This window comes from Microcaecilia unicolor, chromosome 3 (assembly GCF_901765095.1).
Source record: "Microcaecilia unicolor chromosome 3, aMicUni1.1, whole genome shotgun sequence".
In the NCBI taxonomy this organism is placed as follows: Eukaryota; Metazoa; Chordata; class Amphibia; order Gymnophiona; family Siphonopidae; genus Microcaecilia; species Microcaecilia unicolor.
The window spans coordinates 93,588,811-93,603,353 of NC_044033.1; the positions used below are offsets into that span (position 1 = coordinate 93,588,811).

General features: G+C 43.3%; 1 protein-coding gene across 2 annotated transcripts in view; it reads left to right on the top strand.

Moving 5' to 3' along the window:
• PUS10 (pseudouridine synthase 10) overlaps window positions 1-14,543 on the top strand; it is a 112,342-nt gene that overhangs the window by 61,890 nt on the left and 35,909 nt on the right. For both annotated transcript variants that reach the window (XM_030196185.1, XM_030196186.1), the window contains exons 9-11: window positions 6,587-6,651; window positions 9,115-9,200; window positions 13,470-13,595. In XM_030196185.1, the coding sequence (XP_030052045.1) occupies window positions 6,587-6,651; window positions 9,115-9,200; window positions 13,470-13,595 (277 nt within the window). The remainder of the gene's footprint in view (window positions 1-6,586; window positions 6,652-9,114; window positions 9,201-13,469; window positions 13,596-14,543) is intronic.

The window sequence follows — 14,543 nt, forward strand, 5'->3', positions numbered from 1 at the left end:
GGTTCTGGGGAGCTGAGGAAGTGAGTTCGATTCCCGGCACAGGCAGCTCCTTGTGACTCTGGGCAAGTCACTTAACCCTCCATTGCTCCATGTAAGCCGCATTGAGCCTATCATGAGTGGGAAAGTGCAGGGTACAAATATAACAAAAATAAAATAAATAATAAGACAGAAATTACTGTAATGTCTTTGTATCACTCCATGGTGCATACGCACCTTGAGTACTGCGTTCAGTTCTGGTTGCCATATCTCAAAAAAGATATAGTGGAATTAGAAAAGGTTCAAAGAAGAGCGACCAAAATGATAAAGGGGATGGAACTCCTCTCATATGAGGAAAGGCTAAAGAGATTAGGACTCTTCAGCTTGCAAAAGAAACGGATGAGGGGAGATATGATTGAGGTGTACAAAATCCTGAGTGGTGTAGAACGAGTAGAAGTAAGTCTATATTTTACTTGTTCCAAAAGTACAAGGAAATACTTTTAAAACAAATAGGAGGAAATATTTTTTCACTGAACGAATAGTTAAGCTTTGGAACTCTTTGCCGGAGGAGGTAGTAACAGCAGTTAGCATATCTGGGTTTAAAAAATGTTTGGACAAATTCCTGGAGGAAAAGTCCATAGTCTGCTATTGAGACAAACATGGGAAGCAACTGCTTGACCTGGGATTTGTAGTATGGAGTGTTGCTACAATTTGGGTTTCTGCCAGGTACTTGTGATCTGGATTGGCCACTGTTTGGAAAACAGGATACTGGGCTAGATGGCCCATTGGTCTGACCCAGTATATATCTACTCTTATGTTCCTATGATCATTTTTTTTTTTTTTTTAAATCATTTATTTATACATTTTGCAAAATTGTACAAAACCAGTTTAAAACATCACTTTTCTCCAAAATATAACATTCTAACACGCATACATAGTCTCCTTTTCTGATTTATTACCCATCGAAAGTTTTTCTGGCATTTCACCCAACATCCCCCCCCCCCCCTTCCCACCCTCTCCCCTCCCCCCCTGGCTGAATATGTGGCATTAGGATTCCACAGAGGTTTCCCTCCAGGCTGTGTAAGATTCCCAAGTCTTTAGATACTTAGCCATACGTCCTGTCCTCATAGCTGTGAGTTTAGACATTAATTGAATGTACTCCAATTTTTCTAACACAGTAGATATATCTGGCAGTCTCAGCTTCCTCCATGCTGCTGCTAATACTAATTTGCCCGCCACAAATGTTTGGGTGGCAAATTGATGTACATGCCGTGGTACCTTGGGCGGCCGAAGATGTAGCAAACAGTATTCCATTTTCTGTTGATATTGTATAGCAGTCACTGAGCTGATAAAGTCTATGATACTTGCCCAGTATCTTTGTGCATATAGACATGACCACCAAACATGAAACATATCCCCATCTTCCCCACATTCTCGCCAACAACCTGCTGAGCTTAATCTGAACATTTTAGCCAAGCGGGCGGGTGTATAGTACCAGCTATATAATATTTTATGTCCATTTTCCACCATCTTGCTGGATACCGAGACCCGGAGCAGGGACTTAAACATCTGTGCCCATTGTGGGGGGTCATATGTTGTTCCTATTTCTAGCTCCCATTTTCGTGTATAATGTTCCACTGGACACTCCCTTGCCAACAGAGCTCCATAGATTCTAGTGATACTCCCTCGGCCACCCCCGCCCGTCATCCCCTTTTCCAGCTGTGTTTCTGTTAACTTCAGTTCCTCTCCCGCAGTTCTTTTAAGAAAGGTTTGCACTCTATGGTAATGAAAAGCCTGTAGCGGGGAGAGCCCAAAGTCCTGACATAACTCCTGATATGTGGGGATCGTCTCTTCATTACACATTTGTCCCAATTCACACAAACCCAATTCTTCCCAATCCTTGTATATTCTATCGTATCTGCCCAGGCCAAATTGAGGGGCAAATCTAAGGTAAGTATGTTGAAAGTAGGTGCGTTCTGGAAAGAACTGTTCCCTGATCTTGCTCCAAACAACCAAAGGCCACTTTAGGAGAGAGGGGCTTCCTCTGATTACCTCCCTAAGTGTACGTTTAGGCAGCCGTAGAATTGCTCTAAGTGGATACGGACTTAGCCAATGTTGTTCTATGCTAACCCATAACTTCTCTGTGCTCTGATACCAATTAGCTAATAGTCTAAGGTGTGCCGCGCAGTGATAATCATAAAATGACGGGACTCCCATACCTCCTTTATCTCGGGGTTGGTACATTGTATCCCGCCTCACCCTAGGTGGTCTCCTCCAGATAAAGGAAAAGACTCTACCCTGCAAGCCCCGAAAGAAGCTATCTGGTATCTCTATTGGTAATGCCATAAACAGATAGAGCAGTTTCGGAAGTATGACCATCTTGATAGCATTGATTCTGCCTACCCATGATATTGTCAATCCCTCCCATCGTTCTATTTCCTGAAATAGTTCTGGCACCTTCCCAGGGAAATTGTATTCAAATAAATCTTCTACCCGACGAGGTATGTTTATCCCCAAATACCTAATATATTTATTAGCCCATTTATAAGGGAATCGTTTTTTCAAAAAGGTTAGGATAGAATTTGGTATATTTATATCGAGTGCTTCAGATTTGTCAAAGTTAATTTTAAAGCCCGACAGCTCACCATATTTTTGTATCTCTTCTCCCACCACCGGTAAGGCTACCCTAGGATCTTTTAATGTCAGCAAAATGTCATCGGCAAAGAGAAGTATCTTAGTTTCTATACCCCCTCCCCGAAGGCCCCTAATCTCTCCATTCCCTCGGATTCTAATAGCCAATGGTTCCATCACCAATGCGAACAATAAGGGTGATAGTGCGCACCCTTGTCTGGTGCCTCTTTGTAAAGAAAACGGGCGCGTCAGCGTCCCATTGACGCGTACTGCTGCTAATGGGGTCTGGTAGATGAGATGTACCCACTCCAAGAACTGCCCTTCTATTCCCATCCTTTCGAGCACCCCGAAGAGAAAAGGCCAGCTGACTCTATCGAAGGCCTTTTCCGCGTCCAAAGATAATATACACAATTGGGATTTAAGTATATGGGCCCCTTGGATCACTTGTAGTGTTCTCCTGATGTTATCGAACGTCTGACGGGTATGGACAAAGCCCGTCTGATCTTCATGTATAAGCTGTGGGAGAATTTTCTGGAGTCGTGTGGCCATGATCTTTGTAAATATTTTGTAATCCACCCCTAATAAAGAGATGGGTCGATATGAGCTGCATAATTGGGGATCTTTGCCTGGTTTATGTAGAACCGTAATTGTGGCCATATTCCATGTAGGGGGCAAGCTCGTGTTTTTATCTAATGAGTTAAACACTTGTAGTAACAATGGGGCAAGTAGCTTTACATAAATTTTATAAAATTTGGGGGTAAACCCGTCTGGTCCTGGGGCCTTATCTGGGGAGAGTGCTCGAATTGTCTGCTCCACCTCCTCTAATGTGATGGGTGTGCCCAAGGTTTGCGCAGCCTGCTCCGGTAACTTCGGGAGATCTACACTCGCCAAGTATTCCCTTATTTCCTCTTCTCCTCCTTCCTCCTCTGCCCTATATAAATTTTGATAATATCTTCTAAATGTCGATTCGAGGAACTCTGGTTCCGAGTGTATCCCCCCCCCCCCTGCATCTCTAAGTCCCCCTATCATATTCCTATTGGTGTGTTGTGCTAATTTGTGGGCTAAAAGCCTGCTTGGTTTGTCACCAAATTCAAAATGCATTTGTCGTACTCTCTTTAATTTTTCCGCTATTTCGGCTAACTCAAGCTCCTGCAACTGAGTACGCAGTTCATAAGCCTGTCCCCTTAATTGTAGTGGGTTTTGGGCTGTCCCCTCTTGCAGTTGTTTTTCTACTTGTGTTAACCTCGAACGTAGATCTTTGTCTTTTGCGCATCTTTCCTTCCAGCATTTAGAACGCAACGCTATCAAATGACCTCGGATCACTGCTTTGAATCCTTCCCATACCGTGGTCGGAGATACCTCCTCAGTATCATTAAATTGGATGTATTCCCTGATATGTTGCTCTATCTGTGTTATGTTTGCTGGGTCTGACAACAGGGCGTTATCCAAGCGCCATAGCCTCCTTGGCCCCGGCGGACCCACCCCCCGGAGCCGCAGAAGCACCGGGGAGTGGTCCGACCAGGTCCGTGGCAAAATACAATGTTCTCCTATTGCTCCTAATAGAGATGAGTCCCCCAACCACATATCAATTCGGGATGCGGATTGATGTACTGTGGAAAAGTATGTGTATGCCCTCTGGTTAGGATTGTCTCTCCGCCAGTAATCCTGTAGTTGCCATTGGGTTATAAATTCATGGAATTGCCTTCTATCACTTTTTGCATAATTTATCCTTCTTACCGTATTGTCTAATTGTGGGTTCAGTGTAAGGTTAAAATCCCCTCCGATCAATAGGGACCCTTCAACGTGTCTGGTAAGTATTTGGTCTAGTGCTTTGAAAAATTCCCCATGTTGTGAGTTTGGGCCATATATATTCACTAAAGTATATGTTCGCCCCACCAGAGCGAAGACAATCAGCAAGTATCGCCCCCCTTTATCCTTGATAACTTTTTTAATCTCCCATGGCTTCCCCCTACCAAATGCTATAAGGACACCTTTGCTTTTCGTGTTATCTGTGCTCGAGGCAAAGTGCACAATAGGGTATGCTTTGTGTGTGCATAATCGCTCATATTTGGTTTTTAAGTGGGTCTCCTGTATCAACCCTATGTCCACCCCATGGCGCTGCAGTTCCCGGAACAACAGCTGTCTTTTCCTGGGTATATTTAGCCCCCTGACATTGAGCACCATGCACTTAATGTCCCCCATGCCTTTTAATATACATAAATCCTTTCTTTATCCTCTCCCGCCCTTTGATTCCATGTCTTATAATCAGTCTGCATCCCTTGCCATGCTAAACTATTTCTTCCCCATCCCCCACCCCCCTCCCCAATTCCCCTCTCCCTTCCCATCTATAAGGTTTAGGCATCCCTTAAAACTCAGAGGATGCCTAGTCTAGGAGGAAGGAACAACCTGTCTCAATCCAGTCCCCCCACCGCAACAACAGCTTCCCAACTTTCTCTTATTGTCCTGAGCTGACTAACAGCTCACATAATTAACCTTTAATACAACTCTTATTTAACATCTTATAACTTTACCAACAATAACGTCCTTGTTTCTTCAGGTAATTCTAGTTGCAGATTGTTGGCGCTGCAGTCTTCTCGGTCCCTTTCCAACCCGTTGCCATTTCGGTGGAGGTGGGTGAGATCCAAGCTTTGGTCTGTTGCTCATGTCCGGCCCAGTCTCTGTGGTCGTTGTCTCCGGGAAAAGTTCTTGTGCTTCCATCAGTGATCTAATTTGATGCTGCTTCCCATCTTTATAGAACACCAGTGCAAAGGGGTGCCTCCATCTGTATTGGATCTTGAGATCTCTGAGATGTCGCGTGAATGGTTTCAAGTCCCCTCTCCGCTTTAGCGTCGCCGCCGCCAGATCTTGGTATATTTCGATATTATATGAGTCCCATTTAAATTCCTGTGTTTGGTGCGCAAATTTCAGCACTTTTTCTTTTTGCTTATAGTTGGTGAAACACGCAATAATGTCTTTTGGTTTATTGTTGCGCATTGCTCCTAGTGCCCTGTGTGCTCTTTCTATCTGGATAGACTCAGGCTCCACCGTTTCGCCATTCGCTGTGTACAGGTCTCGCACTATTTCCTGTACCACCTTCTCACAGTCCTGGTATATTGGGGTTTCTGGGAGGCCCTGGAATCTGAGATTGCTGCGGCGCCCCCTGTTTTCTAAGTCCTCTACTTTGTCCAGCAGCTGTTGTTGGTCGTTCTGCAGCCCCACGATCTGCTGGTCCAGCGACCCGAGAGCCTCACCTTGTGCCTCCACCTGCGCTTCTGTCTCTTCCAGACGTGTTCCCAGCTCTCTGATCTCTCCTCTCAAATCAGCCCCCATTGTTGCCACCTCTGCCCGTAGGGCTTTGAGATCGGAGCTGATATTTTGTAACCACTGCTGCAGGCTCAGTTGATCCATCTCAGAGGGCTCTGCCGCCGCTTGTTTCCCCAGCTGGCTGCCCTGAGGCTGGGCGCTTCCCGCCTCCGTGAAGCTCTTCGTTTTTTTCCCGTCCGCCATCTTGTTTATATGTTGCGGTCCTGCTCCTTCGAACGCAAACCTGGATAAATCCACCCCCGAGGACGGCGGTTGCATATGCGGATTCTCGTTCTGTTCGCTGTCTAGTGAGTTGTATTTTTAGCCCTCCAGCTTCGTTTAAAAGCGCTAATTCCGCCGTTGCCGCCGCGGGGAGACCGGAGCTAATCTTTCAGGCGTCCATCTAGGTTGGTGACGTCACTTCCTCCCTCCTATGATCATTTTAATGATTAAATGGTATATGTGCTGCAGATTTAAAAGAATAAAAGACTTATGCTATGGAAACCACTGCTGGCTACGTGATTTTGAATATCAAGCTGCAGGTTTTTACCCTTTTCCTGAATTTACCTTAGATAAGCATTCTACATAACTTACATACATTGATTCTGGAGAACTAGCGCTTCCAAATTATTTTCACTGGTGACAGTAGGTGCTTTTGTTTCATTTTACTCTGCAGTCTGTTTTCACAAGAATGGCAGTCATAAAGGCCTTGGAGAAGATAAAGGAAGAAGATTTCCGTAAGTAAGTTCTCTTCAACTTTATTGTTTTTGGGCACTGAATGTTTGGAGAGAATTTTATAACTACCCACCTCACTTATGCGTACATAAGATATATCAAAACAGAAAATATGTGCATATTTCCTCTTTGAGCAAGGAGGGGCAATTTTTATTGTGTTTGGAACCTCCAGTGCTGGCACCTATGCTGGGAAAGCAGTGTTTACAACTTCTGGGAAAGATAACATTTCAGTTGTTGAGCAGTAGCGATGCCCAATGGTCATATTTGAGGTCCATGTTTGCAGGGTTTTATAAGGAGTCCTGATACATGCCAGCTTACTTTTGAAAGAGATCGCCAGCCATCTTCCGACACAAATCGAGAGATGGCTGGCCATCTCCTGAAGCCGGCGAAATTGGTATAATGGAAAGCCGATTTTGGCCGGCTCCAACTGCTTTCTGCCCAGAGCTGGCCAAAGTTCCCGGGGGCATGTTTGAAGGGTAGCGAAGGCGGGATAGGGGCGTGCCGGGGCGTGCTTAAGAGATGGGCGCCCTCGGCCGATAATGGAAAAAAGAAGGGTGTCCCTGGCGAGAATTTGGTCCACTTTATTTGGTCCCTTTTTTTCAGGTCCAAGTCCCAAAAAAGTGCCTGAACTGACCAGATGACCACCGGAGGGAATCGGGGATCACCTCCCCTGACTCCCCCAGTGGTCACTAACCCCCTCCCACCCTGAAAAAAACAACTTTATAAACTTTGTTGCCAGCCTGAAATGTCATACTCAGGTCCATCGCAGCAGTATACAGGTCCCTGGAGCAGTTTTAGTGGGTGCAGTGGACTTCAGGCAGGCGGACCCAGGCCCATTCCCCCCCCCCCCCCCCCACCTGTTACACTTGTGGTGGAAAATGGGAGTCCTTCAAAACCCACCTGAAACCCACCGTACCCACATGCAGGTGCCCCCCTTCACCCCTTAGGGCTATGGTAGTGGTGTATAGTTGTGGGGAGTGGGTTTGGGGAGGGGTTGGGGGGCTCAGTACCCAAAGTAAGGGAGCTATGCACCTGGGACCAATTTGCAAAGTCCACTGTAGTGCCCCCTAGGATGCCCGGTTGGTGCCCTGGCATGTGAGGGGGACCAGTGCACTACGAATCTTGGCCCCTCCCACGACCAAATGCCTTGGATTTGTTCGTTTTTGAGATGGGTGCCATCGGTTTCCATTATTGGTGAAAACCGGGGGCGCCCATCTCTAAATCTGGCAATTTCAGCATTTAGGTCGACCATCTTTAATGTTGCAAAGTCCACTGTAGTGCCCCCTAGGGTGCCCGGTTGGTGCCCTGGCATGTGAGGGGGACCAGTGCACTACGAATCTTGGCCCCTCCCACGACCAAATGCCTTGGATTTGTTTGTTTTTGAGATGGGTGCCATCGGTTTCCATTATTGGTGAAAACCGGGGGTGCCCATCTCTAAATCTGGCAATTTCAGCATTTAGGTCGACCATCTTTAATGTTGACCTAAATGTTGAGATTTGGGCGCCCCCAACCGTATTATTGAAACGAAAGATGGACGCCCACCTCGTTCGATAATACGGTCGGCCACGCCCTTTCGCGGCGCCGTCCTCTGAGATGGGTGCCCATAGAAATGGGCGTCCCCGGTCAAAAATGCCCCTCATGGTCTCTGGCCAAGGCCCCCCCCCCACCACAGGTTTATTCAAATGAAGGTTCTTGGTATCAGATTCCAGCCCTTGTTCTGACTGAGCTACCCATAGAAGCAGATAGAAACTGCTGAGCCAAAAAAATGAAAAAGACAGATCAACAAAATAAGTTATAGGTGTAATACTTTTATTGGCTAAACTATCAAAAGTTAGTTTAGTAAAACACCTGAAACTTTATTTTGTATTGACTTTAGAAATGTTTTTAGTGGCTGGGAAAATCATTTATTATAAACATTCAGTATAAGGTTTACCTTAGCAAGAGGCAACCAACCACCAGGAAAAAAAAACACGTTGATGTTAAAGAGGAACGATTAAATAAATAAATAGCAACCAAACTAAAAGCATCCGCATTAATGAGTCTTAAACAAAATAAAACCTGATCTGGGTATGTTTCAGCTACTGCCTGCATCAGGCTATACACAATTCAAAGTATTTTTTTAACAAATAGCAATGAATATCTACGGTACCTCTCAATGAGATCTTCCTTTCAGCCACTCCACAAGTGAAAACCATCTTGAGATAGATAAAATAATGGTTCCTAAAAGATCTCTGGATGCATGCAGCATTTGCATAAGACCTGCTCAATCAAGACAGCTGTGTTCAAGAGTGTCGTTGCCTCTTCTTTCTTAAGATTCTCCCTATACTATATACTGCAATGAGAAGAGTATACACTTATTTCAGAAACATTTATAAATTAAGAAAGCCTGGGCCGCCTACAGAAGATCCCGATGATGAGGCATAACTTGCCCTGGTCTGATATTCCCTGTCTCCTGTTGTTCTTTTGCAGGAAATTTCCATGTCTTCCTGATTCACCGGAGACCAGCTGCGTTGCTCTCGAAATTGAGTGTAATCATGCTGCAGTTTTTGTTGCTGGTAAAAATATTCTTGTTATAATGTAAAAGACAAATCTCTCATCCCTAATTGTAATGGAGCAGGCTTGACTTCTTAAAAAGAGAATTGAATTACATGCATTATTTTTTTCTTATATGGAAAATTTTAACCTCTTATATTTATTATGCTGATACATTTTTCTGAATATGGTATTATAGTCTAAAAATAAATGTCTCACAGTATGCTAATATAAAATAATGACTTTTTAGATTCAGAAGTAATAGTAACTAACCTTTCACAAAGTGGCCCTCTCCAGAGATTTCCTCTTTGCCCCCTCATTCTTCCAGGTTTTGGTGTGCCTTGTTTTATATATTCTTGATTTAAATATGCTGTCAAATCAGAGTTTTCTGCCCTCAAGCAATTAGGTCAAAGAAGTGCCACTTTTGCTAAGAATGAATAAATAAATAAAAACAACCTTGTATAAATACATTTTAAAATAATTGTAAGCTGCCTAAGTAGCCCACATACTCAAATATCATACCATCTTCAAACTGAAGGTTACTAAGGGGTCCATTTTACTAAGCTGCGGGAAAAAGGGGCCTGTTTTTCACACGCACCAGGACCCTTTATGCCACAGCTGGTAAAATGCCCCCACCTTCAAAAAAAATACCGCGTGGCCTTGCGGCAGGGAGCACTTACTGCCATCCATTGAGTTGGCGGTACGGGCTGCCACGGTAACCAGACAGTAAGTGAGCAGCGCATGGTTAGTGCTGCACTCCAGAAAACAAATTTCTGGAGCGCCAGAAATGGCACACACTCCAGCCAGAACTACCACCAGCAACCACATTGGGCCGGCGGTAGTTCCGGATTAGCGAGCGGTAAGCCTGCGTTAGGCTTACCGCCGCTTTGTAAAAGACCCCCTAAGAAAGTGAGGACCAACGCACATCTAGATTTATTTATTTATTTGCTGCATTTGTATCCCACATTTTCCCACCTATTTGCAGGCTCAATGTGGCTTACATTATATAGCAATGGCATCACCATTAACAGAGTAAGAGGTTCAGCATATTGTTACAATTAATGTACAAGAATAACAGATAGGTAGGGTAAATAAAATGATAATACATAATATACAAGTGAGAGTAGGGAAAAATGTAATGTTCAATAATGATAATATTATAAAATAATCAAATCAGAAGGGATCAGTATTGGTTGGTTCTGGTATAGATTAGGAAACAAGTCATTAAGGAGGATTCTTTTTGTAAGTCTCTTTGAACAGGTACGTCTTCAGTAACTTCGGGAAGGTTGTCAAGTCGTGTGTAGTTTTTATAGTATGCGGTAGTTTATTCCATAATTGTGTGCAGAGGTTGGCGAAGCTAGATGCATGTATTGATTTGTATTTAAGACCTCTGCAATTGGGGTAGTGGAGGTTTAGGAAAGTACGTGATGAACTATTGGTATTTCGTGTTGGTAAGTCAATTAGGTCTGACATATATGATGGGGCCTCTCCATGAATGATTTTATGAGTTAAGGTGCAGATTTTGAATGCAATTCGATCTTTTAATGGGAGCCAATGTAATTTTTCTCTAAGAGGTTTGGCACTTTCATATTTCGTCTTTCCGAATATGAGTCTGGCTGCGGTGTTTTGGGCAGTCTGGAGTTTGTTAATGGTTTGCACTTTGCATCCTGCGTAAATGGAATTGCAGTAATCCAGATGGCTCAGTACCAATGATTGCACCAGCTTGTGGAATATCTCCCTTGGGAAAAAAGGTTTCACTCTTTTAAGCTTCCACATTGCATAAAACATTTTCTTTGTAACATTTTTCACATGGCAATCAAGGGTAAGATTTCGGTCAATAGTAACACCCAAGAGTTTCAGGGTATCCGCAACAGGAAGAGTGTGGCTTGGTGTATTTATATTGGTTTATATCTGCACTTGGCCCCTTAGCTACATGGTAAGCTGTATTGTAGAATAGCATTAGCATATCTATATTATTTGAATGTTCTAATATGTGCTTATTAGATGTTTCATTAGTATTATGCGGATATTGCATTATATCTCTATTATTTGAATTTCAGTGCTGTTAAATGTGTATATTTTTGATCCTGTTTCATGGTATTCTTATTAGTAGGTTTACATTTGCTGTTTTCAAGTTTACCTTATTTGTTGTATTTATGTTCATACTTGGTAATTTTATTGTTATGCTGTTAACAAAATTGTAAGTTGTATGTTAACCTGTACCTGCTGTACTGTGTGAATCTCTTTAATAAAGATGGTTAATAAATCCCAATAAATAAATAAACTATAAAATCCTTGAAAAAGAAACCAACTAAAAAAAAGCCGGTGAAATAAAAAGAAAAAGCAAAGTTTAAAGCACTGAGAACTCTAACGTAGGTTTTCAAGCAGCAGTAGGTGCTATTTAAACAGGGACAAACAAAACCAAAAACCCTCCAAAAGAGTTTTAAATCGATCTCAAAAGCCAAACTTAACCATTTTTTCTACTCCTGGTAGCCACCATTAGGTTGTTCCGAGCTCTAGTTGCTTCTTTAAACCCAGACTTTCCCATCAGTAGAATGTTTCACATCTCACACATGGGGTCTTTTGCGAAGTGGCAGAAAGCCCAATGTGGGCTTACCGCTCGTTAATCCAGAACTACCGCCAGGCTACTGCAGCAGCCCGGCAGTAGTTCCCACCCCAGTGTATGTCACTTCCGGCACTACAAAAATATATATTTTTTGTAGCACTGGTATTTACCCGGCAGTAATCAGGCAGTGCTGTGTGCTGCTTGGTTACTGCTAGATTAGCACAAGAGCCATTACTGCCACCTCAGTGGGTGGCGGTAAGTTCTCTCCCTCCTCCGTCCCCACCGAAAAGGCTGCACAGCAAGTAGTTCACTTTCTGCAAGGCCATTTCTTAAAAGAAATAAGGCAGCCTTTTAACCGCTGCGGTAAAAGGGGGCCTCAGGTGCATCAAAACAGCTAACACCAGCGCAGGCCCCCTTTTACCGCAGCTTGGTGAAAGGACTCAACGTGTAATTAAACTCTGGAATTTGCTGCCAGAGAATGTGGTAAAGGCGGTTAGCTTAGCAGAGTTTAAAAAACGTTTGGACGGCTTCCTAAAGGAAAGTCCATAGACCGTTATTAAATGGACTGGGGAAAATCTGGATTGGCCACTGTTGGAAACAGGATGCTGGGCTCGATGGACCTTTGGTCTTTCCCAGTATAGCAATACTTATGTACTTATGTAGATGTGCTATGTGAACAAATGTTATTCTCCCAACCCATAATAATAATAAAGAAAGCTTTAAAAATATTCCAAAAACCAAACAAAACCTTTTTTAAAAAGCGGAGGGAGGTGGCGATAAAGGATCCCGCTGGGTTAGTGCTGCGCTAAAAATTACAGCCCTATTTCCCCAGCACAGGAAATTGCACACACTGGGGCTGGAACTACCGCCAGCTCCCATGTTGGGCCGACTGTAATTCCAAATTGGTGTGTAGTAAGCCCGCGTTGAACTTACCACCATTTTATAAAAGGGCCCTTAAATTTGCTAACGAGCCCATTAATGCCAATAATTGGGTGTTAATTGACATTAATATGAATTTGCATGAACATCTTGCTACATGCTATTCTATATCAATGTGTACCCAAATTCCAAAAGGGGAACCCAAAAGCTTGCAACCCTGAAGGGGACCTGTCCATGGGGAGGTACACGGGCGGGTCAGGGACATTCCTAAAATTTGTGTGCAGTATTATAGAATACTGGGGATTTGTGCCCAAATTGGGTGCTGGGAATTACACCCGTCTATAAGGGGCGCTGATCTTTGAGTGCTCATTATAGAATACCATTGAGCGCTGATTTTTTTTTTCAGTGCCAATTTTTGAGCATTGTTTATTGAATCTAGCCCTTAATGAATTTTATATTCTTTTAGGCCTGGGTTTGTTTCCAGTTCATTTTATTAGATGTGGTTTTGATTTTATCTATGTTTGTTTCTATTCTGCCCAGCTGTCACAGTGGATAGTTTATAAGCCCTTTTAAATAAATAAATAAATACATACATACATACATACCCACTTGATGAAGGTTTCGAAAACTGCCCCAAATATATTGTTCATCCTGTAAACGCTATCATCTATAACTTATTTTCTGAGCTTTTATATGTAGGGCATACATTAAAATCATTAACTGTTGTGTAATGATACAAAGGTTGTCTATACTCACTAGTGAAGCTTGATCATGCTGCCTGCTCATGGGAAATGAGAGTGTATCTAATTCAAGCTTTCAGGTACAGATGTTCTTGTTGTGTTGGCAGGAAGGTACAACAAGTACTCAAGAAACTTACCACAAACCCCATGGGTTATAGATGGTGAGAGAAAAATGGAGTCCTCTGTAGAAGAACTGATTTCACAGCACCTAATAGATGCATTCAAGGCAGACAGTGAGTATCTCAGATCTCAGGTGTATGTGAATGTTGATAAAAGCCATAAATAAGCATAAAATACATTTACTGATATTGGTACTTTGGTTTTTAGACATGGTTTTAGAGTGGAAAAGTTTTTCTAAAATACAGCCCGATTTAGTGATGCCAAGACATTTTTACCATCTGAAAGTTAGTTTAGGATCTGTGTAAAATAGTTTCTGATCTCTGTTCACTTTCTGGTGTACAGAAGGCAACATCACCAAAGCTGCAGTGGCATGAATTATCTGTCTCAACAGAGAAGCCAAAGATTGGATCTGCCTGTAATAGGATTTTTTCTCCCAAATAGGTGCATTTTTTCCTACTTTTACTCCTAGTGCATATCCTCAGACAGCAAACTTCACTATTTTATAAGAGGGGGCCTCTTTGGCAAAAGCACTTCATTATGAGAGCCAAGGTTGTCTCTAAACAAAGCAGCTGGCACACTGGGCAAGGAGAAGCTCCCAACAGTGACGCAGCTCTCCTGAAATGTCCCCTTTCCAATTATGTGATTGATCCAGCAGCTCAGGTGTAGTCAGTCAGTCATGTAAAGAAAACAAACTTTTGCATCTCTTTCCCTAAGCTCACCTCCCTCACCCTCCAATATATCTGTCCATATTCCTCGGTCCAACTCCTCCAATACTTTGTTCCTTCCCAACTCCCCCACACACTCTCCTCCAACCCCCTCCACCAGTCGGTCTCCATCCTCAACCCCTGGCTCTCCCTCAAATTTTTAAAACCCTCATATCTTCTCTGGAGGCTTGTTGACAGTGCCACCTCTGGAACAGCTGTTCTGTTTTCCTCCTGCATCAAATAGCTCTCAGTGAATCATACAGTGCCCAAACTCTCACACTATGCTGTCTTGTCAGAATAGCACTGGATTTCTTTTGTTACATTTGTACCCCGTGCTTTCCCACTCATAGCAGGTTC